This window comes from Ranitomeya variabilis, chromosome 4 (assembly GCF_051348905.1).
Source record: "Ranitomeya variabilis isolate aRanVar5 chromosome 4, aRanVar5.hap1, whole genome shotgun sequence".
Lineage (NCBI taxonomy): Eukaryota > Metazoa > Chordata > Amphibia > Anura > Dendrobatidae > Ranitomeya > Ranitomeya variabilis.
Window position 1 is genome coordinate 272,758,004 of NC_135235.1, and position 24,535 is coordinate 272,782,538.

Genomic DNA, 24,535 nt, shown 5'->3' on the forward strand with positions numbered 1-24,535 from the left:
TTAAAGTGCTACTAAATAAACTTATGGCACCTTTAAAAAACTCTTTTCATAAGCCATAGAGACATGGGGGCTGAAATTTTGAGATCACCATTAGGTCCTCTGGCACTACCTAAGATAGAAAGAAACTAAGCATATACCCTACTGTAAGGAAGTAAATAGTAAACACAAATAACACAGGGTACATCTGACACTAGGTTAGGTTTCAATATTAGAGGATAGGACCGTCCCGATTGGGTACACCTTGATGCAGTGGTATGAATTTTACGCTTTTTACGTTGTTTACTAAGTACCCTATGTTATTTACTATTTACTTACTGGCTACAAAGTATATGCTAATTTTGCCTCTTGCATTTTGCTTCTATCTTAGGTTTAGTCTGATAAGTGACCACGGAGTAAACATGCTTCTATATGTTGCATGTATACAAACTTATGTTCCGGTTCATTTCTTTGGTTCTTCTGTGACACTGAAGATCCAAACTCCAGAGTAGACTTTCAATGGAGCTATGTTATGAAAAACTACTGATATACTGTGTCTAAAACTAATTATCAAATTCGATGTTAGAGAACCCGGGAATTTTTTTCCCTGGAGCAGAAAGCTTTTCTCCATCTGAAAACTAAATAATGTGTAATACTTTATTTTTCCTGCGGGGGAGCTGTAGCAAAATTAAAAACTCACTGTCCAATCAAATTCTCCTACAGTTCACAACTGAAGGAAATCCTTCCGTCAGCATATAAGTGTCAGTATTCCGGGTTTTCCAGGTCACCTTGTGAATGATTTTGCCCTTTGTTAAGATGGAGTTTGCTGTTTTTGTCTGCCCTACTTCCGGTTCGTTTGTTTAAAACCCGGGTCAGGTGTCAGCCTCTTTGCTGGAGTATTCTGATTCTGTTCTCCTTCAGCTCAGCTGCTGGTTCTGAGTGTGTCTCTACCTCTGGCTCTGGACATTCCTTGCATATGTTGTAAGCTACACTCTCTATGTTATCATTAGTCTGCTGACTTGGAACTTAACCCATGGTTCATTCCTCCTAGTAAGAACTGTGTTTTTGGAACTATGTTTCTGGACTTTGTTTCTGGACTGTGTGTTGCTACTTAATCCTTCATTTACTCCCCCAGGTGGGAGCTGTTGGAAACAACACCGCTATAATACTTAAATGTGAACCTGTTTCTGAACTTACCCGTGTTTATGCCACATCTGGGATCAACTTGTGAACTAGTTTCTGGACTTACCCGTGTTCATGCCACACCTGGGATGAACTTGTGGACTTGTTCTGGACTTCCCTGTGTTTACTTCATACCTGGATTTGACTCTTTCTGCACCGACAGTGTTTGAATCTGCACCACGTCACCTGTCACACTCACCTTTTGATCACCTTGCTGAGGACTCTGCCTTAAGAACTCTGCCGATTTGCTGTATATGTTTCAAGGACTTGTTTCATTCCAGGACACTGTGGGTTATCAGTATATTGTTTTGGGTGTTATTGCTGTTGTACAAATACACTATTTGCACTAAAGAAACCCGACTCTGTCTGTTCATTGCCCCACGCTATCAGAATCCTTGAGTTCCTACAATAGTATTACAGGATACTCCAGCCAAAAAAAGGATTCTGCTGGGGCAATGACAGAGACATGGGTAGACAAGATGTTCGCTATGATTAACTCCTTGCAGCAGGAGATGGCGGCTGTACAAAATAAGATTAGAGACATGGACTCCCGGGCTAACCACAATGCGCAGGTGTTTGGTCAGGCTCTCCAAGATTTACGTACCTTGGTAGAAGCTCAGGTTACACCACCTGTTCAGCATACACCACCTGTTCAGCATACACCACCCACCAGTATGCCTAAATTGCCTCCTTTCCGGTTTAATGGTGACCGAAGTCAATTCCGCGGGTTTGTTAATCAGTGCATATTATTTTTTGATGTACATGCATCTTACTATCAGTCTGATAGATCTAAGGTGCTATGTATTATTATGTTGTTGACATCACGGGCACTGGCTTGGGCAAATCCTATGGTTGAAAGTCGCGATGTCCGTCTAAATAATTTGGATGATTTTCTGGCAGCTATGGCGCAAATGTTTGATGATCCCAGCCGCCGTGCCTCCGCTGAAAAATCCTTGCTTTCCTTACACCAGGGGAAACGTTCAGTCATAGAATATATTACTGAATTTAAGGGGTTAGTAGTGGATACCAACTGGGATAACAATGCTTTATTGCCAATTTTTAGGAAAGGGTTGTCCAGTACAATCAAGGATGAGCTAGCTTGCTCAGAGTCTCCATAGGAGTTTGAGTTATTTTTACAGCACTGTGTGCGTATTGATATCCGCCTAACTGAACGCCGACAAGAGAAATGGGCGGCTTTAAATCGCATCACTAATTTTACTCTTCCGTCTAGGGAAACTACCAGCAAAAACCCGCGGGAAGCTGAGGAGGTGCCTATGCAAGTGGACTCACTACAAAAACGTGAGAGTAACGAACGCCATGAATATCGGTTTCGTGAGCGCTTATGTTTTTACTGCGGTCAATCGGATCATTTCCTTATTAAATGTCCGAGGCGACCTAACAAAGTATTGGCAGCAGTAGGGGATTATGACAATACGGACACTGAGTCAGAAGTTTCGGAGACCAGTTTACATATAGATGCTGTGGTTCCCCTAACAGTTATGTCAACTTCCCCTAAAGATCAAGGGGAGAAATACTCACATTGTTCTCTTCCTATTCAGATTCTGTGGGAGGGACAGTGGATACCAAGTTCTGCTATGATAGACTCTGGAGCAGGTGGAAATTTCATGGATTCTTCTTTTGCTAGGGAACATGGTATTAAGACACAACTAAGAGCCTCACCAGTCACCATGGAAACGGTGGATGGTTCTCCATTAGTTTCTGGGTCAGTAGACCGGGAGACAGTGCTTCTGAAGTGCAAGATGGAACCAGACCATCAGGAAACCCTTTCATTTATGTTAATATTTTCTCCTCATTTTCCTGTAATTTTAGGAATTCCTTGGTTATGGTCACAGAATCCAAACATCAATTGGGAAACCAAGGAGATATCCTTCCTTCCGAAGTGTAGCCCTACCATCAGTCCAACGGTAATGGCTTCAGTTATCCAGAATTTGGAGGAAACGAAACAGGTATCTACTTTCCCTCTGGTTTACCAGGAATTCTCGGACATTTGTGACAAGAGGAAGGCAGACCAACTCCCTCCACATAGACCATATGACTGCCCCATAGAGCTGCTTTCTGGGGCAGCGATTCCTTTTGGCCATGTTTACCCGTTGGCAGCTCCAGAATTAAAGACATTACGAGAATACATAGATGAGAATTTAGCCAAGGGGTTTATCCGACCAACTTCTTCACCAGCAGGAGCCCCCATATTCTTTGTAAAGAAGAAAGATGGCACTCTAAGACCTTGTATTGACTACCGGGAGCTAAACAAGGTAACCATTCGTAACAGGTACCCGTTGCCGTTAATTCCTGAATTGTTGGAGAGAGTTCGCCAAGCTAAAATATTTACCAAATTAGATCTTTGCGGGGCATATAATCTACTCCGTATATGTCCCGGAGACGAATGGAAGACAGCTTTCAGATGTCGGTATGGACATTTTGAATATTTAGTGATGTCATTCGGACTCTGTAACGCTCCTGCTGCTTTCCAACACTTATCCAACGATATCTTCAGGGATGTACTGGATCATTATGTAGTAATTTACCTGGATGACATCTTGATTTTCTCTGATTCCCTACAGGAACATCAGGAACATGTCAAGACCGTGCTCAGACGTTTGAGAGATAATCATTGGTACATCAAACTCGAAAAGTGTGAATTTCATTGCTCCAAGATTCAATTTTTAGGCTATGTTATTTATCCCCAAGGATTGAATATGGAGTCCAGCAAGATCCAGGCGATCATAGATTGGCCGGTACCAGGAAACATTAAAGAGGTACAACGATTCATTGGTTTTTCCAACTTTTAGACGTTTTATCCAGAATTTTTCAGAAATTGTCCGTCCCATCACTCTCCTCACTAAGAAGGGGAAGACGTTTGTATGGTCTTTGCAAGCCCAGGAAGCCTTTGATCGCCTCAAGGTTTGTTTTACCACGGCTCTGATATTGACGCACCCGGATCCTGCACTGCCTTTTGTCGTGGAGGTGGATGCTTCTGACTGTGCACTGGGAGCAATCCTCTCACAACGAACCGGAGACAAAGGTTTGCTGCACCCGTGTGCCTTCTTTTCTTGCAGGTTATCATCTGCTGAACTGAACTATGATATTGCAGATAAGGAACTTTTGGCAATCATTTCCACCTTTAAGGAATGGAGACACCATTTGCAGGGAGCAACTCAACAGGTAGTAGTGCTCACAGATCACCGTAATTTTGAATTCCTTAAGTCCGCCAGATGTCTTTCTCCTCGACAAGCTAGGTGGAGATTGTTCTTGAACCAGTTTGATTTTATCATCTCATACCACCCAGGTTCACATAATGGGAAAGCCGATGCACTATCCCGAATCCACACGATGGACTCCGTGCCTGGGACCCCATCTAAGACCATCTTGTCTGATGCCAATTTCATAGGAGTGCTCCAGGACTGGGACTTGTGGAAGGAGATCAAGCAGGCCTATGATGGTAACGTATTTCTTGCTGCCCCACCTGACAATGTGAATCTTGTCTTTCAGAATGGTGTATGGCTTAGAGATCGCTGTATTTATGTCCCTGAGGCTGTGAGACTTCGAATTCTCAAATTGGTCCATGACTCCATATTGGCTGGTCATCGGGGAGTACAGAAGACGCAGGAATTTTTAAGTCATTTTTTCTGGTGGCCTACCTGCTTGAAGGATGTGAATGACTATGTCCACTCTTGTGAGGTTTGTGCCCGGTACAAAGTTCCTCGTGTTTCACCTACTGGCCTCCTTAAGCCACTACCCGTACCATCTCACCTGTGGGGGTCTATTTCGATGGACTTTATTGTGGAGTTACCCACCTCTGGCGGTAAAAATACTATTTTGGTGGTAGTGGACCGTTTAACTAAGGCTGCTCATTTTATTCCTTGCATCTGTCTTCCCTCAGCTACAGAGACAGTGGATCTGGTTATCCAGAACATTTTCCGGCTGCATGGGGTACCAGATGAGATCATCTCTCACTGGGGAATACAATTTACCTCTAGGTTTTGGAAAGGATTTTGTTCTGCCCTCCACATTAATGTTTGCTTGTCTTCTGCATACCACCCTCAGACCAACGGGCAGACTGAACGGACCAATCAAACCTTGGAGCAATATCTACGCTGTTACGTCAGTCATTTGCAGGATGATTGGCTGAAGCTACTTCCGTTAGCGGAATTTTCGTATAACAACTCACAGAGCAGTTCCACGAAAGTAACGCCTTTTTTCGCCAATCTAGGATATTATCCAAATATTTTGCCTAGGTCTCCGGTTGCTACTGTGGTACCGGCAGTTCAAGACAGAGTGGTGGTGTTGCAACGTAATCTTGAAGTTTTGAAAGACTCCCTGACCGCAGCACAGGAGCGTTACAAGAAGTCGGCCGATAGATTCCGGAGACCGGCACCCATGTATAAGGTAGGAGACTCGGTTTGGTTGTCCACCAAGAATCTAAGATTGGGTGTTCCTTCGCAGAAACTGGGGCAGAAGTTCATCGGTCCATTCAAGATCACCGGGATTGTGAGCTCTGTTGCTTGTCGGCTGAAGCTGCTACGAACTCTAAAGGTACACCCAGTATTTCATGTTTTTTTATTAAAACCGGTCTCTCTTAACACATTTCAGGGACATATCGTACCTCCTCCTCCACCAGTGTTGGTTGATGGAGAAGAACAATTTGTGGTACAGGACATTATCGATTCAAGACTTCATAGGAACCGGCTTCAGTATCTAGTTAGATGGCAGGGTTACTCTCCTGAAAACGATTCTTGGGAACCAGTAAGTAACATCAATGCTCCCCTGAAGGTTGCTCAATTTCATTGTAGATACCCAGACAAGCCTGGTCCAGGATCTTCCTGAGGCCGTTTCTAGGGGGGGAGTAATGTCAGTATTCCGGGTTTTCCAAGTCACCTTGTGAATGATTTTGCCCTTTATTAAGATGGAGTTTGCTGTTTTTGTCTGCCCTACTTCTTGTTCATTTGTTTAAAATCCGGGTCAGGTGTCAGCCTCTTTGCTGGAGTATTCTGATTCTGTTCTCCTTCAGCTCAGCTGCTGGTTCTGAGTGTGTCTCTACCTCTGGCTCTGGACATTCCCTGCATATGTAAGCTACACTCTCTATGTTATCATTAGTCTGCTGACTTGGAACTTAGCCCTTGGTTCATTCCTCCTGGTAAGAACTGAGTTTTTGGAACTATGTTTCTGGACTTTGTTCTGGACTGTGCATTGCTACTTAATCCTTCATTTACTCCCCCCGGTGGGAGCTGTTGGAAACAACACCAGTATAATACTTAAATGTGAACCTGTTTTTGAACTTACCCGTGTTTATGCCACATCTGGGATCAACTTGTGAACTAGTTTCTGGACTTACCCGTGTTCATGCCACACCTGGGATGAACTTGTGGACTTGTTCTGGACTTCCCTGTGTTTACTTCATACCTGGATTTGACTCCTTCTGCACCGACAGTGTTTGGATCTGCACCACGTCACCTGTCACACTCACCTTTTGATCACCTTGCTGAGGACTCTGCCTTAAGAACTCTGCCTATTTGCTGTATATGTTTCAAGGACTTGTTTCATTCCAGGACACTGTGGGTTATCAGTATATTGTTTTGGGTGTTATTGCTGTTGTACAAATACACTATTTGCACTAAAGAAACCCGTCTCTGTCTGTTCATTGCCCCACGCTATCAGAATCCTTGAGTTCCTACAATAGTATTACAATAAGAAAGAGGCCTTCTAATAAAGAAGGATTAACCAAGATATGTTCAGACTCATGGATTAGCCATAGATTATAATGTAACATATTATACAGATTACCTCTTCTGCGTTTACTCACATTGAACGTTAGCACTGCGAACTCTTCACCTTCATCAGCCTCTAGTCTGTAGCTGGAATATACTTTGACCAGTTCCCATTCTCCTTGATTGTAAAACATTCGAAGATCCTTCTTTGCATCATTTGCTGTTCTCCATGTGGACATATTGATGTGTTCGGCTGTTAACCAGAGAGGCGAGAACAAGTCATGTTATCCACGACTTGTCTTTTTACAGAAGCTCATCCGCCCAAAGGCAAACGCCCTGAGTCACTGATGAATTTGACAGTTTTCTGGTGTAAAACTCCTTGAAATGTCACAAATTGTTTGCACAAATGTTGTGACTTTTGCATTTTTAAAGTCAATCCTTCAAAGTGGCAGATGCTGGGGTGGGACAGGGCATCTGGAAGCCCACCAGGTAAATTCTTCACAATTCACACCACAAAGCTAGCTGGAGTAACATTTCTGGTGGAGATTTTTCTCCTTGGGGACAGTGGCATGTCAAGGAGAAACGTTACCCTTTGGATCCTGGTCAGATGTCTCTCACCCAGCAAAACCAGATCTCACACTATGCACTAATGAGGGGCAATACCCCGAAACACAGTGTCTGCAAATTGAGATTTTGGTTTTGGCTTTTCTCCTAAGTCGTGTGACAAGGCTCATTAGAAAGTCCATATTGACTTTTAGGATTGCTACTTCCTATAGGTGGCACTAGAGTTCTAGTCCTCTTCTTCTCTGAAGAGACAATTTGCATTTCTAGTGGAGGCGCACACCAATTGTAAGATGCACCAAATTCAATAAGAGGCATATGCATTTTAATAAATTTGGAGCACCTTTTCCAGCGCACCTTTTATTAGGAACCTGCATGCATAACACCAATCTTGATAAATCAAGGCCATAATCTGTAAGAACATGCCCAAGCTACCAAGAGCCATGAATAACACTGGGGTTGTTCTTTTCTGCCAGATTGATTATTGTGTAATATCTGCACCCCCTTTATCTATACTCATTGATAACTGTTAAAGGGATCGTCTACTATATCTTTATTTAAGCAAACGTGCTGAGGACATGACTTTAAGGCACTCACTAATGTATACATATTACAAGTTCTCCTCCTTCCTCACAGATTTCACTTTTCTTTTGTCCTCACAACGGCCGCTGATGGAGGAGCGTGTGACCAGACCTGTCCATCAGCCTCCTCCTATAGAGAAGCACGGGATATAGTGAATGCTGGTTTTCTATTGCAGGAGGCTGACGGACAGGTCTTGTCACATGTTCCTCCATCGGCAGCCATTATGAGGACAGGAGAGTGATGCAGTCTATGAGGAATTAGGGGTACCTGTAAGGCTAGGGTCACACCAGCATATATTCTCTCGGGTGACATATGTATTCAAGGAAAAGTTTGGGACTTACTTGTGTGTAGTTGGCTGCGAAAGCTCAAAGTGCAGTTGTGGACATCAAAAGGGAAGAAGTAGGTGTGGAACATGCACATGGTGGATAGCTTGTTTGTTTTTTGATATTTTACCAGTCCTGTGTTTTTGATGTAGACAAAACTATGTCCTAAGGATTTTCCCGAATCCAAACTGTGGAAAGAAGAACATCTCTGTTATGACCCCAATGGCAGAGGGTCTCAAAAGTACATACCAAGTCTGCAAACACAAAAAACCAGCTCATAGGGCAGTGGTAACTGGGCTGACCATATATCTATTCCTAGCACCACAAATAGCAGCAGCCGGGGAACGTGCCTACGTTGGTTCTAGACGTCTCGCGCCAGCCGGAGAACTAACTAACCCTAGAAGGGAAAAGATAGACCTTTCTTGCCTCCAGAGAAAAGACCCCAAAAGTAGGATACAAGCCCCCAACAAATAATAACGGTGAGGTAAGGAGAAAAGACAAACGTAAGAATGAACTAGATCTTTAGCAAAGAGAGGCCCACTGACTAATAGCAGAATATAGTAAGATGACTTATATGGTCAGCAAAAACCCTATCAAAATTTCCACGCTGGATATTCAAGAACCCCCGAACCGTCTAACGGCCCGGGGGGAGAACACCAGCCCCCTAGAGCTTCCAGCAAAATCAGGAATCACATTTAGTACAAGCTGGACAAAAAATAAGAGCAAAGCAAATAACCAAAAAACAAGGAAGCAGGACTTAGCTTAATTTTGCAAGATCCAAGACCAGCAGACAGGAGCAAACAGAAAGGAGCTGATTACAACGATGCCAGGCACTGGACTGAGAAACCAGGAAGTTTATATAGCAACACCCCTGGACTAACGACCCAGGTGGGTGCCAAACTGAGGAAAGACAATCCCAGAGTCATATCACTAGTGACCACAAGAGGGAGCCAAGAAAGTCTAATTCACAACAGTACCCCCCCTTTAAGGAGGGGTCACCGAACCCTCACCAAGACCACCAGGGCGATCAGGATGAGCAGCGTGAAAGGCACGAACTAAATCGGCCGCATGCACATCAGAGGCAACCACCCAGGAATTATCCTCCTGACCATAGCCCTTCCACTTGACCAGATACTGAAGCCTCCACCTGGAGAGACGAGAATCCAAGATCTTCTCCACCACGTACTCCAACTCGCCCTCAACCAACACCGGAGCAGGAGGCTCAACAGAAGGAACCACAGGTACAACGTACTGCCGCAACAAAGACCTATGGAACACGTTGTGAATGGCAAACGACACCGGAAGATCCAAGCGAAAGGACACAGGATTAAGGATTTCCAATATCTTGTAAGGACCGATGAAGCGAGGCTTAAATTTAGGAGAGGAGACCTTCATAGGAACAAATCGAGAAGACAGCCATACCAAATCCCCAACACGAAGTCGGGGACCCACACCGCGGCGGCGGTTGGCAAAACGCTGAGCCTTCTCCTGTGACAACTTCAAGTTGTCCACCACATGATTCCAGATCCGCTGCAACCTATCCACCACGGAATCTACCCCAGGACAGTCAGAAGGCTCCACATGTCCCGAGGAAAAACGAGGATGGAAACCAGAGTTGCAAAAAAATGGCGAAACCAAAGTAGCGGAACTAGCCCGATTATTAAGGGCAAACTCAGCCAACGGCAAGAAGGTCACCCAATCATCCTGATCTGCAGAAACAAAACACCTCAAATAAGCCTCCAGAGTCTGATTAGTTCGCTCCGTTTGTCCATTAGTCTGAGGATGAAAGGCAGACGAAAACGACAAATCAATGCCCATCTTAGCACAAAAGGATCGCCAGAACCTGGAAACAAACTGGGATCCTCTGTCAGACACAATATTCTCAGGAATGCCGTGTAAACGAACCACATTCTGAAAGAACAAAGGAACCAGATCGGAAGAGGAAGGCAGCTTAGGCAAAGATACCAAATGGACCATCTTGGAAAAGCGATCACATACCTCTTGTGGATTCTGTTTTTGGGCTCCCTCTGGTGGTTACAGCTGGTACTGGGTGACTTTGGTGGGTTGCGGTCTCTGGTTTCCACCTGTCCATCAGAGGCTGGGTGTTTCCTATTTAACCTGGCTTTCCTGTCATTCCCTTGCCGGCTATCAATGTATCAGTGTGTCTCTGTTACCTTTGCTACCTGCTCCTAGGCCTTCAAGACAAGCTAAGTCTGGATTTCCCTGTTTCATGTTTGCTTTCATGTTTTTAGTCCAGCTTTCAGATATGTAATTCTCTGCTGCTGGTTGCTCTAGTGGGCTGAAATTACCACTCATGTACCATGAGTTGGCACATGAGTTCAAGTAATTTCAGGATGGTATTTTGAAGGGTTTTAAGCTGGCCGCGCAGTTCACCTTTTGTATCCTCTGCTATCTAGCTTAAGCGGGCCTCATTTTGCTGAATCTGTTTTCATAACTACGTTTGTGCCTTCCTCTCATTTCACCGTCATTATATGTGGGGGGCTGCTATTTCTGTGGGAATATTTCTCTGGAGGCAAGATAGGTCTGTGATTCTTCTGATAGGGGTAGCTAGATCTCCGGCTGGCGCGAGACGTCTAGAGTCCCCCCAGGAACGTTCCCCGGCTGCTGTTAGTTGAGTGTTGAGGTTCAGGATCGCGGTCAGCTCAGGTTCCATCACCCTAGAGCTCGTCCTGTTTTTGCCCGTGTTATGTGTTTAATTCCCTGCCATTGGGAACATGACAGTATAGCCGGCCCACAAAGTGTTAATTGTTTGGGCTGAAGCAGTTGAAGGGAAATTTTTTTTTTTTTTCCTCAGAGTTTTGCTGCCTAGCCCTTAATTGCTGTCTAGCTGCTTCTTACCTCCTCTTAACCCTTGAATGGCTCTGACCTTAGCTGTTTAACATGGATGTCCAGAGTTTGGCTTCCAGCCTGAATAATCTTGCTGCAAAAGTTCAAAACATACAGGATTTTGTTGTTCACACTCCTATGTCTGAACCTAGAATTCCTATTCCAGAGTTTTTTTCTGGAGATAGATCTACCTTCCTGAATTTCAGGAACAATTGCAAATTGTTTCTTTCTTTGAAATCTCGCTCCTCTGGAGACCCTGCTCAGCAGGTCAAGATTGTAATATCTTTCCTGCGGGGCGACCCTCAGAATTGGGCATTTGCATTGGCACCAGGGGATCCTGCATTGCTCAGTGTGGATGCGTTTTTTTTGGCACTGGGATTGCTCTATGAGGAACCTAACCTGGAGTTTCAGGCTGAAAAGGCTTTATTAGCCCTCTCTCAGGGGCATGATGAAGCGGAAGTATATTGTCAAAAATTTCAGAAATGGTCGGTGCTTACTCAGTGGAATGAGTGAGCCCTGGCTGCAAACTTCAGAGATGGTCTTTCTGAGGCCATTAAGGATATTATGGTGGGGTTCCCTGCGCCTACAGGTCTGAATGAGTCTATGGCTATGGCCATTCAGATTGATCGGCGTTTACGGGAGCGCAAACCTGTGCACCAGTTGGCGGTGTCTTCTGAACAGGCACCTGAGACTATGCAATGTGATAGAATTCAGTCCAGAAGTGAACGGCAAAATTATTGGCGGAAAAATGGATTGTGTTTTTATTGTGGTGATTCAGCTCATGTTATATCAGCATGCTCTAAACGCACAAAAAAGGTTGATAAATCTTTTGCCATTAGTACTCTGCAGTCTAAGTTCATTTTGTCTGTAACTCTGATTTGTTCACTGTCATCCATTTCCGTCGATGCCTATGTGGATTCGGGCGCTGCCCTGAGTCTTATGGATTGGTCATTTGCCAAACGCTGCGGTTTTAGTCTGGAGCCTCTGGAAGTTCCTATTCCTTTGAAGGGAATTGACTCTACACCATTGGCTATGAATAAACCGCAGTACTGGACACAAGTGACCATGCACATGACTCCCGTTCATCAGGAGGTGATTCGCTTCCTTGTACTGTATAATTTACATGATGTACTAGTGCTTGGTCTGCCATGGTTACAAACTCATAATCCAGTCCTGGATTGGAAAACAATGTCTGTGTTAAGCTGGGGATGTCAGGGGGTTCATGATGATGCACCTCTGATTTCAATCGCTTCATCTACTCCTTCTGAGGTCCCTGCGTTTTTGTCTGACTATCGGGATGTTTTTGAGGAGCCTAAGCTCAATTCGCTCCCTCCTCATAGGGATTGTGACTGTGCTATAGAATTAATTCCTGGCAGTAAGTTCCCTAAGGGTCGTTTATTTAATCTGTCAGTGCCAGAGCATACTGCTATGCGGAATTATATTAAGGAGTCCTTGGAAAAGGGACATATTCGTCCATCTTCGTCCCCTCTGGGAGCAGGTTTTTTTTTTGTGGCAAAAAAAGATGGTTCCCTGAGGCCTTGTATAGATTATCGCCTTCTGAATAAGATTACAGTCAAATATCAGTATCCATTGCCATTATTGACTGATTTGTTTGCTCGCATTAAGGGGGCTAGGTGGTTCACTAAGATAGATCTTCGCGGGGCGTATAATCTTGTGCGGATAAAGCAGGGTGATGAGTGGAAAACCGCATTTAATACGCCTGAGGGCCATTTTGAGTATTTGGTAATGCCTTTTGGACTTTCTAATGCTCCTTCAGTCTTTCAGTCCTTTATGCACAATATTTTCCGTGAATATCTGGATAAGTTTATGATTGTGTATTTGGATGATATTTTGGTGTTTTCTGATGACTGGGAGTCTCAGGTTCTACAGGTCAGGAAGGTGTTTCAAGTCCTGCGGGCCAATTCTCTGTTTGTGAAGGGCTCAAAATGTCTCTTCGGAGTCCAGAAGAGTTCTTTTTTGGGGTACATTTTTTCTCCTTCTACTATTGAGATGGATCCCGTCAAGGTTCAGGCGATTTGTGACTGGACACAACCTACATCTGTTAAGAGTCTTCAGAAGTTCTTGGGTTTTGCTAATTTTTATCGTCGGTTCATTACTAATTTTTCCAGTGTTGTTAAACCTTTGACTGATTTGACTAAAAAGGGTGCTGATGTTGCTAATTGGTCTCCTACGGCTGTGGAGGCCTTTCAGGAACTTAAGCGCCGGTTTTCTTCTGCTCCTGTGTTATGTCAACCAGATGTTTCACTTCCTTTTCAGGTTGAGGTTGATGCTTCCGAGATTGGAGCGGGGGCGGTTTTGTCACAGAGAAGTTCCGATGGCTCGGTGATGAAGCCATGTGCGTTCTTTTCTAGAAAATTCTCGCCCGCCGAGCGCAATTATGATGTGGGTAATCGGGAGCTTTTGGCCATGAAGTGGGCATTTGAGGAGTGGCGTCATTGGCTTGAGGGTGCTAGACATCGTGTGGTGGTCTTGACTGATCACAAAAATCTGATTTACCTTGAGTCTGCCAGGCGTCTGAATCCTAGACAGGCTCGTTGGTCGTTGTTTTTTTCTCGTTTCAATTTTGTGGTTTCATACCTGCCAGGTTCAAAGAATGTGAAGGCAGATGCTCTTTCCAGGAGTTTTGTGCCTGACTCTCCTGGAGACTCTGGGCCTACTGGTATCCTTAGGGATGGGGTAATATTGTCCGCCGTCTCCCCAGACTTGCGACGTGCATTGCAGGAGTTTCAGGCGGATAAACCTGATCGTTGTCCACCAGAAAGACTGTTTGTTCCGGATGATTGGACCAGTAGAGTCATCTCCGAGGTCCATTCTTCTGTGTTGGCTGGTCATCCTGGAATATTTGGTACTAGAGACTTGGTGGCCAGGTCTTTTTGGTGGCCTTCCATGTCAAGGGATGTGCGCACCTTTGTGCAGTCTTGTGAAGTGTGTGCTCGGGCTAAGCCTTGCTGTTCTCGGGCCAGTGGGTTGTTGTTATCCTTGCCTATCCCAAAGAGGCCTTGGACGCACATTTCCATGGATTTTATTTCAGATCTCCCTGTCTCACAGAAAATGTCCGTTATCTGGGTTGTGTGTGACCGCTTTTCTAAGATGGTTCATTTGGTACCCTTGCCTAAGTTGCCTTCCTCCTCTGAGTTGGTCCCTTTATTTTTTCAGAACGTGGTTCGTTTGCATGGGATTCCGGAGAATATCGTTTCTGACAGGGGATCCCAGTTTGTGTCTAGATTTTGGCGGACGTTTTGTGCTAAGATGGGCATTGATTTGTCTTTCTCGTCTGCATTCCATTCTCAGACGAATGGCCAGACGGAGCGAACTAATCAGACCTTGGAAACTTATTTAAGGTGTTTTGTTTCTGCTGATCAAGATGACTGGGTTGCCTTTTTGCCACTGGCCGAATTTGCCCTTAATAATCGGGCTAGTTCTGCTACTTTGGTTTCTCCTTTCTTTTGTAATTCGGGGTTTCATCCTCGTTTTTCCTCTGGTCAGGTGGAGCCTTCGGATTGTCCTGGAGTGGACGTGGTGGTGGACAGGCTACATCAGATTTGGAATCAGGTGGTGGACAATTTGAAGTTGTCTCAGGAGAAGACTCAGCAGTTTGCTAATCGCCGTCGCCGCGTGGGTCCCCGACTTCTTGTTGGGGACTTGGTGTGGTTGTCTTCTCGTTTTGTCCCTATGAAGGTCTCTTCTCCTAAGTTCAAGCCTCGGTTCATCAGTCCTTATAAGATCTTGGAGATTCTTAACCCTGTATCTTTTCCTTTGGATCTCCCAGCATCGTTTGCTATTCATAATGTGTTCCATCGGTCGTTATTGCGGAGGTATGAGGTGCCCGTTGTTCCTTCGGTTGAGCCTCCTGCTCCTGTGCTGGTGGAGGGAGAATTGGAGTATGTTGTTGAGAAGATCTTGGATTCTCGTGTTTCCAGACGTAAACTCCAGTATTTGGTTAAGTGGAAGGGTTATGGTCAGGAGGATAATTCCTGGGTGGTCGCCTCTGATGTTCATGCGACTGATTTGGTCCGCGCCTTCCATAGAGCTCATCCTGATCGCCCTGGGGGTTCTCGTGAGGGTTCGGTGACCCCTCCTCAAGGGGGGGGTACTGTTGTGGATTCTGTTTTTGGGCTCCCTCTGGTGGTTACAGCTGGTACTGGGTGACTTTGGTGGGTTGCGGTCTCTGGTTTCCACCTGTCCATCAGAGGCTGGGTGTTTCCTATTTAACCTGGCTTTCCTGTCATTCCCTTGCCGGCTATCAATGTATCAGTGTGTCTCTGTTACCTTTGCTACCTGCTCCTAGGCCTTCAAGACAAGCTAAGTCTGGATTTCCCTGTTTCATGTTTGCTTTCATGTTTTTAGTCCAGCTTGCAGATATGTAATTCTCTGCTGCTGGTTGCTCTAGTGGGCTGAAATTACCACTCATGTACCATGAGTTGGCACATGAGTTCAAGTAATTTCAGGATGGTATTTTGAAGGGTTTTAAGCTGACCGCGCAGTTCACCTTTTGTATCCTCTGCTATCTAGCTTAAGCGGGCCTCATTTTGCTGAATCTGTTTTCATAACTACGTTTGTGCCTTCCTCTCATTTTACCGTCATTATATGTGGGGGGCTGCTATTTCTGTGGGAATATTTCTCTGGAGGCAAGATAGGTCTGTGATTCTTCTGATAGGGGTAGCTAGATCTCCGGCTGGCGCGAGACGTCTAGAGTCCCCCCAGGAACGTTCCCCGGCTGCTGTTAGTTGAGTGTTGAGGTTCAGGATCGCGGTCAGCTCAGGTTCCATCACCCTAGAGCTCGTCCTGTTTTTGCCCGTGTTATGTGTTTAATTCCCTGCCATTGGGAACATGACACATACCACCCAGATGACAGACATGCCCTGAGACACCGAAAGATCTGAAATGAAATCCATGGAAATGTGTGTCCAAGGCCTCTTCGGGACAGGCAAGGGCAAGAGCAACCCGCTGGCACGAGAACAGCAAGGCTTAGCTCGAGCACAAGTCCCACAAGACTGCACAAATGACCGCACATCCCGTGACAAGGAAGGCCACCAAAAGGACCTAGCCACCAGATCTCTGGTGCCAAAAATTCCCGGATGCCCTGCCAACACCGAGGAATGAACCTCGGAAATGACTCTGCTGGTCCACTTATCAGGAACAAACAGTCTGTCAGGTGGACAAGAGTCAGGTCTACCAGACTGAAATCTCTGCAACACACGTCGCAAATCCGGAGAAATGGCTGACAGGATAACTCCCTCTTTGAGAATACCAACTGGTTCTGCAACTCCAGGAGAGTCAGGCACAAAGCTCCTTGAAAGAGCATCAGCCTTCACATTCTTTGAACCTGGTAAATACGAGACCACAAAGTCAAAACGGGAGAAAAACAATGACCAGCGGGCCTGTCTAGGATTCAGGCGTTTAGCAGACTCGAGATACATCAGATTTTTGTGATCAGTCAAGACCACCACACGATGCTTAGCACCCTCGAGCCAATGACGCCACTCCTCAAATGCCCACTTCATGGCTAACAACTCCCGATTGCCAACATCATAATTCCGCTCAGCAGGCGAAAACTTCCTAGAGAAAAAAGCACATGGTCTCATTACAGAGCAACCAGGGCCTCTCTGTGACAAAACGGCCCCTGCCCCAATCTCAGAAGCATCCACTTCAACCTGAAAGGGAAGTGAGACATCAGGCTGGCACAAAACAGGCGCCGAAGTAAACCGGCGCTTCAACTCTTGAAAGGCTTCCACGGCTGCAGGAGCCCAGTTAGCAACATCAGAACCTTTCTTGGTCATATCCGTCAAAGGTTTAACAACGCTAGAAAAATTAGCGATAAAACGACGGTAGAAGTTAGCAAAACCCAAGAACATCTGAAGACTCTTAACTGACGTGGGTTGAGTCCAATCATGAATAGCTCGGACCTTGACTGGGTCCATCTCCACCGCAGAAGGGGAAAAAATAAAACCCAAAAAGGGAACCTTCTGTACTCCAAAGAGACACTTTGAGCCCTTAACAAACAAAGCATTCTCACGCAAAACCTGAAACACCATCCTGACCTGCTCTACATGCGAGTCCCAATCATCAGAAAAAAACAGAATATCATCCAGATAAACAATCATAAATTTATCCAGATACTTCCGGAAAATATCATGCATAAAGGACTGAAACACTGAAGGAGCATTAGAGAGCCCGAAAGGCATCACCAAGTACTCAAAATGACCTTCGGGCGTATTAAATGCAGTTTTCCATTCATCTCCTTGCTTAATGCGCACAAGGTTGTACGCACCACGAAGATCTATCTTGGTGAACCACTTGGCACCTTTAATCCGGGCAAACAAGTCCGACAACAGAGGCAAAGGATACTGAAATTTAACAGTGATTTTATTCAGAAGCCGATAGTCAATACAAGGTCTCAAAGATCCGTCCTTCTTGGCCACAAAAAAGAATCCCGCACCAAGAGGGGAAGAGGATGGACGGATATGCCCCTTCTCCAGAGATTCCTTGATATACGAACGCATTGCGGTATGCTCAGGTACAGACAGATTAAATAATCTTCCCTTAGGAAATTTACTACCTGGAATCAAATCTATAGCGCAGTCACAGTCCCTATGAGGAGGAAGAGCACTGGACCTGGACTCGCTGAATACATCCTGGTAATCAGACAAATACTCAGGAACTTCCGAAGGAGTAGAGGAAGCAATAGACACCGGCGGGGAATCACCATGAATTCCCTGACAGCCCCAACTTGACACAGACATTGCCTTCCAATCCAAGACTGGATTATGGGTCTGTAACCATGGCAGACCCAAAACGACCAAATCATGCATTTTATGCAAAACAAGAAAACGAATCACCTCCCGATGTTCAGGAGTCATGCACATGGTTACCTGTGTCCAAAACTGCGGTTTATTTTCCGCCAATGGCGTAGCATCAATACCTCTAAGAGGGATAGGATTTACCAACGGCTCAAGAACAAAACCACAGCGCTTGGCAAACTACAGATCCATAAGACTCAGGGCAGCACCTGAATCCACAAACGCCATAACAGGGTAGGAGGACAATGAGCAAATTAAAGTCACAGACAAAATAAACTTAGGTTGCAAATTACCAATGGCGACAGGACTAACAACCCTAGTTAGGCGTTTAGAGCATGCTGATATAACATGTGTAGAATCACCACAGTAAAAACACAACCCATTCTGACGTCTATGATTTTTCCGTTCATTTCTAGTCTGAATTCTACCACATTGCATTAAATCAGGTGTTTGTTCAGACAACACCACCAGAGGATTCGCGGCTTTGCGCTCCCGCAAACGCCGGTCAATTTGAATAGCCAGCGCCATGGAATCATTCATACCTGTAGGAATGGAGAAACCCACCATCACATTCTTAATGGCTTCAGAAAGGCCATTTCTGAAATTTGCGGCCAGAGCACACTCATTCCACTGAGTAAGCACGGACCATTTCCGAAATTTTTGGCAATACACTTCAGCTTCATCCTGACCCTGAGAAATAGCCAGCAAGGCTTTTTCTGCCTGAATTTCAAGATTGGGTTCCTCGTAAAGCAATCCGAGCGCCAGAAAAAACGCATCAATATTTGCCAATGACGGATCTCCTGGCGCTAGCGAGAAGGCCCAATCCTGAGGGTCGCCCCGTAAGAAAGAGATAACAATTTTTACTTGCTGAGCTGAGTCTCCAGATGAACGGGGTCTCAGAGATAGAAACAATTTACAATTATTCCTGAAATTTCTAAACTTAAATCGGTCTCCAGAGAACAGTTCAGGAATAGGTATTTTAGGTTCAGACATTGGACTACTGGTTACAAAATCTTGTATGCCCTGCACACGAGCAGCAAGCTGATCCACACTTGTAATCAAAGTCTGGACATTCATGTCTGCAGCAAGCACAAGCCACTCAGAGGTAAAGGGGAGGAAAAAAGAGAGGAAAGAAAAAAAAAAACTCAGACTTTCCTTTCTTGTAATCCCACTTCTGCAATGCATTAAACATTCAACCTTGGCCTGGCATACTGTTATGACCCCAATGGCAGAGGGTCTCAAAAGTACATACCAAGTCTGCAAACACAAAAAAACAGCTCATAGGGCAGTGGTAACTGGGCTGACCATATATCTATTCCTAGCACCACAAATAGCAGCAGCCGGGGAACGTGCCTACGTTGGTTCTAGACGTCTCGCGCCAACCGGAGAACTAACTAACCCTAGAAGGGAAAAGATAGACCTTTCTTGCCTCCAGAGAAAAGACCCCAAAAGTAGGATACAAGCCCCCAACAAATAATAACGGTGAGGTAAGGAGAAAAGACAAACGTAAGAATGAACTAGATATTTAGCAAAGAGAGGCCCACTGACTAATAGCAGAATATAGTAAGATGACTTATATGGTCAGCAAAAACCCTATCAAAATTTCCACGCTGGATATTCAAGAACCCCCGAACCGTCTAACGGCCCGGGGGGAGAACACCAGCCCCCTAGAGCTTCCAGCAAAATCAGGAATCACATTTAGTACAAGCTGGACAAAAAATAAGAGCAAAGCAAATAACCAAAAAACAAGGAAGCAGGACTTAGCTTAATTTTGCAAGATCCAAGACCAGCAGACAGGAGCAAACAGAAAGGAACTGATTACAACGATGCCAGGCACTGGACTGAGAAACCAGGAAGTTTATATAGCAACACCCCTGGACTAACGACCCAGGTGGGTGCCAAACTGAGGAAAGACAATCCCAGAGTCATATCACTAGTGACCACAAGAGGGAGCCAAGAAAGTCTAATTCACAACACATCTCACAGTGATTATAATATTGGCCGGATATTGGACGGCCCTAAGGTTTTATATAGACCTGTGCAAATGTTTCAATAAAGACACAATAAGTGGACATCACACTATGTACTGCAGATTGTGGTAGATCTCCGTGGGTAAAGTTTTTTGCTACTTGTAACCATTAGCAGCACAGTACCACCTCAAGGTTGTGCATCTCTATGATCTCCGATAATGTCCAATTAATGGAGTCACTTAGGTATCTGGATTGGAAAGGTTTATGGCAATTAGATCATAAAACTTGTATTTTTAAATGGTATTTAAACATAAACTTAAAGGGGTTGTTCAGGACTTCGATAATTGATGACCTGCCGTAATGAAAAATGAATCAGATACTTGGAGGAACCTCACACCAGAAGGCAGAGAAAAATTTTCGATATTTTATTTTATTTTTTTCATATTCATGATTCTCATCGCATAATGAAGAGAAGAATCGTACAAGGACTGTAATCTATGGGCATCCACTCATTTATATTGAGAAGTCTTTGGTCACTAGTGGTCTTTGCCAAAAGTAGGCTCAGCAGTAAACAGACTCTTCTTTCGCACCATGTTGTCTGTTTACTACTCGGTCTACATTTGGAGAAGACCATCCCTGACTTCTCCATACAAACGATTGAGTCAACCTAGACTATAGTCCTATGCCTGACGAAGAGTACATCATCTGAAAGGTTGCAAGTATTCAAGCATTTTCTTTTGCTCTCTGGTGCACAGTTCCTAAAATTCTATGATTAATACTGAAGAATTCAAGAACAAAGTGGTCTCCTTTTTTGGAAAAAGCACTCGCCTCTTTCTTTGCACCAACTAAGGGTTAAGCAACCTGAACCTAGTTCATCTGCTCTTAGGCAAGATCATCAATCAAATCACTGGAGGTCAGACAAGTGCAGGATGCGCTGTTATTAGGTCCCACAGTTGTATGGACCCAGAACATCACAGCTCTGTACACTGAGTAGTGGCCATTCCCAGGTGCTCCAGCTCATATCCTATTGAAGTATATGTGATCTGAGCTGCAGTACCTAAGAACTGTTATTACATAATGTAGGGAGCTGTGGCGTTCTAACTCCATGCACTGGGTGCACCTAACTGCTGATCACAATGGGTCCTAGGTGTTAGACCTCCACTGGTCTGATATTGATGACCTATCATAAGTGTAGGTTATTAATATCAAAATCCTGGACAACCCCATAAAACTAACTTTATTATATATGTAGTGTAGACAAAGCACAAATGTAATCGGTACTCAAAAAACACTGCAAAAATGCGTTTTCACTGTAGCATTTTTACTGCCAGGAGAGCAGATTTTGCTGCAGAAAAATAATTGCTGCTTATGAACATAGCCGTTTATTAAGAATTTCTGCTTTGATGTGTACAAATTGTTAAACTTTACATGTTACTGTGAATCTTGCACTTTTGTGAATCAGCCAGGACCATTACAAGTTATTCTGATCCTCCAGAATACAATAAACTTACATATAAATCATGTTCTTACAATATAGATGTATTTCTATTTTAGTAATTTAAGATTTGAAATCTAAGAAACAATCTCAATATCTTCCTAGATAAATCGAGCTGAAATGTGACCTACAATAAATCATACCTTCCCTACATTTCTTTTTTCTGTTTCTTTATGTATAAAGAATGCCAGAACGATACTCACAATTCACTGATCATTATATCTGGGACCCAAATATTCTCACTAGGAATGGAAATAATTGTCATATTGTCAAAGTCCTTTGGATTCCACTGGAGAAATTCATCGATCCAGTACTGAAAAACGAACACAAAATGAACGTGTATGCAAAGAAAGTAACACAATGCGTAACGGTTTTTGCTCTGATAATAAATAACTGTTTTAATCACTAACAATTTAAAGTCATCATTAATTTTACAAGGACTGTTAGGGCTTTCTAGTCTCCAGGATTTCACCTCCCAAACTATTTATATGTGCACATAGTTCTTGAAAAGACATATCCAGAAATACCTTTAAATGGCCAGTCTTTTCTTCCTTTACTGAGAAATCAGCATTTGAATTGATATGCAAATGAGGCTGGAGGATTATGGTAGATCTGAATCCTCTGTCCCTCCAGCTCTATTCCTCACCCCGAGTAACCTCCTCCTGCTTGACTGACAGCCTCTATGCTGTGCGACTTCAAGCAAAGGAGCCATCAGTCAAGCAGGAGGTGACGCTGGGCAGGGAATAGAGCTGGAGAGACAGAGGCTTTGGGTCTACCATAGTCCTTTGTCTTTGAAAGATGTATATGTACATATATAGTTTAAGTTGTGAAATCCTGCTGACGCATTCCCTTTAAAGGGGTATTGGCACGATTCCTCCACTCAGTGTGTCGAGTGATGGTTCAGCCGTCCAATCTGAGACTGGAGCATACTGAGCTGTTAGTTTTGCGAGTGCCAGTCTAGTCGCCCAATCAGTCATCCCTGGTTATTTTGCTGGCTGTCTGCCTCTGATTACTGCCAGTTGTAGCCTTAGCTGTTGTGAATTCTGCTCTTGGGCTCCCTCCGGAGGTTGTTAGTGGTAGTGCAGTGGTCTCTGGATTATAGGCCAGGGCAGCTGTTTCTGCTTATTGCAGCTCTATTAGGTATTTAGGTTTGTAGGATCCATCTATCCCTGCCAGTTGTCCATTGTATCTTGGAGGGATTGCATCTCTGTCTGGCTTCACTGCCCTGCTGTCATTTCAGCTAAGATAAGTGCCTTGTTTTGGTTCTCTGTAGCACGCATGCAGTGTGCTTTTATGTGCAGTGCAATCTATTGTGTTTTTGTCCAGCTTGACTTGTTTGGAATTTTCTGTCATGCTGGAGATGCAGATATACATCCTATGTCTTTAGTTAGATGTAGTACCGTATTTTTCGGACTATAAGACGCACCGGACTATAAGGCGCACCCAGGTTTTAGAGGTGGAAAATAGGGAAAAAAATATTTGAAGCAAAAAAAATGTGGTAAAATATTTAATAACATAAATAACATACGTGGTGTGGTGTTATTATATATAATAGTATGTTATTATGTTGGAAGCTGCGGGACCAGTGTGGTGTCTGTGAAGTACGATATGAAGACGCTGGAGGGTGAGTATAAGGGCTCATTTCCACATGCGAGGCACACGTCCGTATCTCGCATGTGGAAACCAAGCTCTGGCGCCGGCACTTTGGAGCGGAGCTGTGCAGCTCCATGTGTTCCTATGCGGCCGCACGCTCCGCTCTGGAGTGCCGGCTCCACAGCTTGGTTTCCACATGCGAGATACGGACGTGTGCCTCGCATGTGGAAATGAGCCCTAAGAATGGGTGCACAGGGCTTATAGTGAAAGCACCACTCCAGCGCTGCAAAATAACACTGGAGTGCTGCTTTAAAATCCCATGGGAGAACTATAACTCCCAGCATGTCCTGCAGATCCTATGACATGCTGGGAGTTATAGTTCACCAAAGGAGTGGCAGAGTGCTTTATTGTGTTTTGTAAAGACTGACCTCTTAATTGTGGCAGCCAGCCACACTGTTGTGAGGTAAAAGCTGGAGCATCCCATGGCTGCACACACACAGAGCCCTCCCTGTTGTTGTTGCCTTTCCACAGCGCAGGACATAAGAGGAAGCTGCAGATTCTAGGTGGGAGTCTGAAGGACCTGTGATGATGTCAGAAGAGGGAGGGCTCTGAGCTGCCATGTGATGCTCCAGCCCGCCCACTTCTGACATCACACAGGTCCTCCCTGTGCACCAGACAGCTCAGCATCCAGCACAGGCAGGTAGACAGCGATCTCCTGGCCCCTGCTGCTGCTGCCTCCTCCTCCCCCGGACACACAGATTCTCCCCGGAATCAGTGCTGTGGAAACTGTGTGTCGCTGCTTAAGTGCAGCATTCATTTGCTGCTCCCGGCTCACCGCTCAGCTGATCGGTGGGCGGGGAGCAGCTAATAAATATTCACTGCACTTAATCAGCGGGGCCATGTGCTTTCCCCAGCAGCTGATTCCGGGCAGCGGGGACATCCTGAAGTGGGATAACAGTGCGATCCCACTCGCTGCTGCCCCCCTCCCCATATGCTATATCCGTACTATAATACGCACCCACACTTTCCTCCCAAATTTGGAGGAAAAAAAGTGCGTCTTATAGTCCGAAAAATACGGTATATAGTATTTTCTGCTGTGGAATTTTCTAGTGTTTTAATACTGACCGCTTAGAACTCTGTCCTATCCTTTCTATCTAGCTAGAAGGGCCTCATTTGCTAAATTCTGTTTTTTCTGCCTGTGTACGTATTTCCTCTTAAACTCACAGTCAATATTTGTGGGGGGCTGCCTATCCTTTGGGGCTCTGCTCTGAGGCAAGATAGGATTTCCCATTTCCATCTTTAGGGGTATTTAGTCCTCCGGCTGTGTCGAGGTGTCTAGGCCTGGTAAGGTACATCCCACGGCTACTTCTAGTTGCGGTGTCAGTGTTAGGATTGCGGTCAGTACAGGTACCATCTACTCCAGAGATAGTCTCATGCGGCTCCAGGGTCACCGGATCAT

General features: G+C 44.8%; 1 protein-coding gene across 1 annotated transcript in view; it reads right to left on the reverse strand.

Moving 5' to 3' along the window:
• Positions 1–46: 46 nt before the first annotated feature.
• LOC143767831 (5-hydroxytryptamine receptor 3A-like) overlaps positions 47–24,535 on the reverse strand; it is a 31,517-nt gene continuing 7,028 nt past the window's right edge. Inside the window, exons 3-6 of the mRNA XM_077256353.1 lie at positions 21,687–21,796; positions 8,369–8,538; positions 6,980–7,137; positions 47–109 (exon numbers count right to left, since the gene is read on the reverse strand). Of these exons, the coding sequence (XP_077112468.1) occupies positions 47–109; positions 6,980–7,137; positions 8,369–8,538; positions 21,687–21,796 (501 nt within the window). The remainder of the gene's footprint in view (positions 110–6,979; positions 7,138–8,368; positions 8,539–21,686; positions 21,797–24,535) is intronic.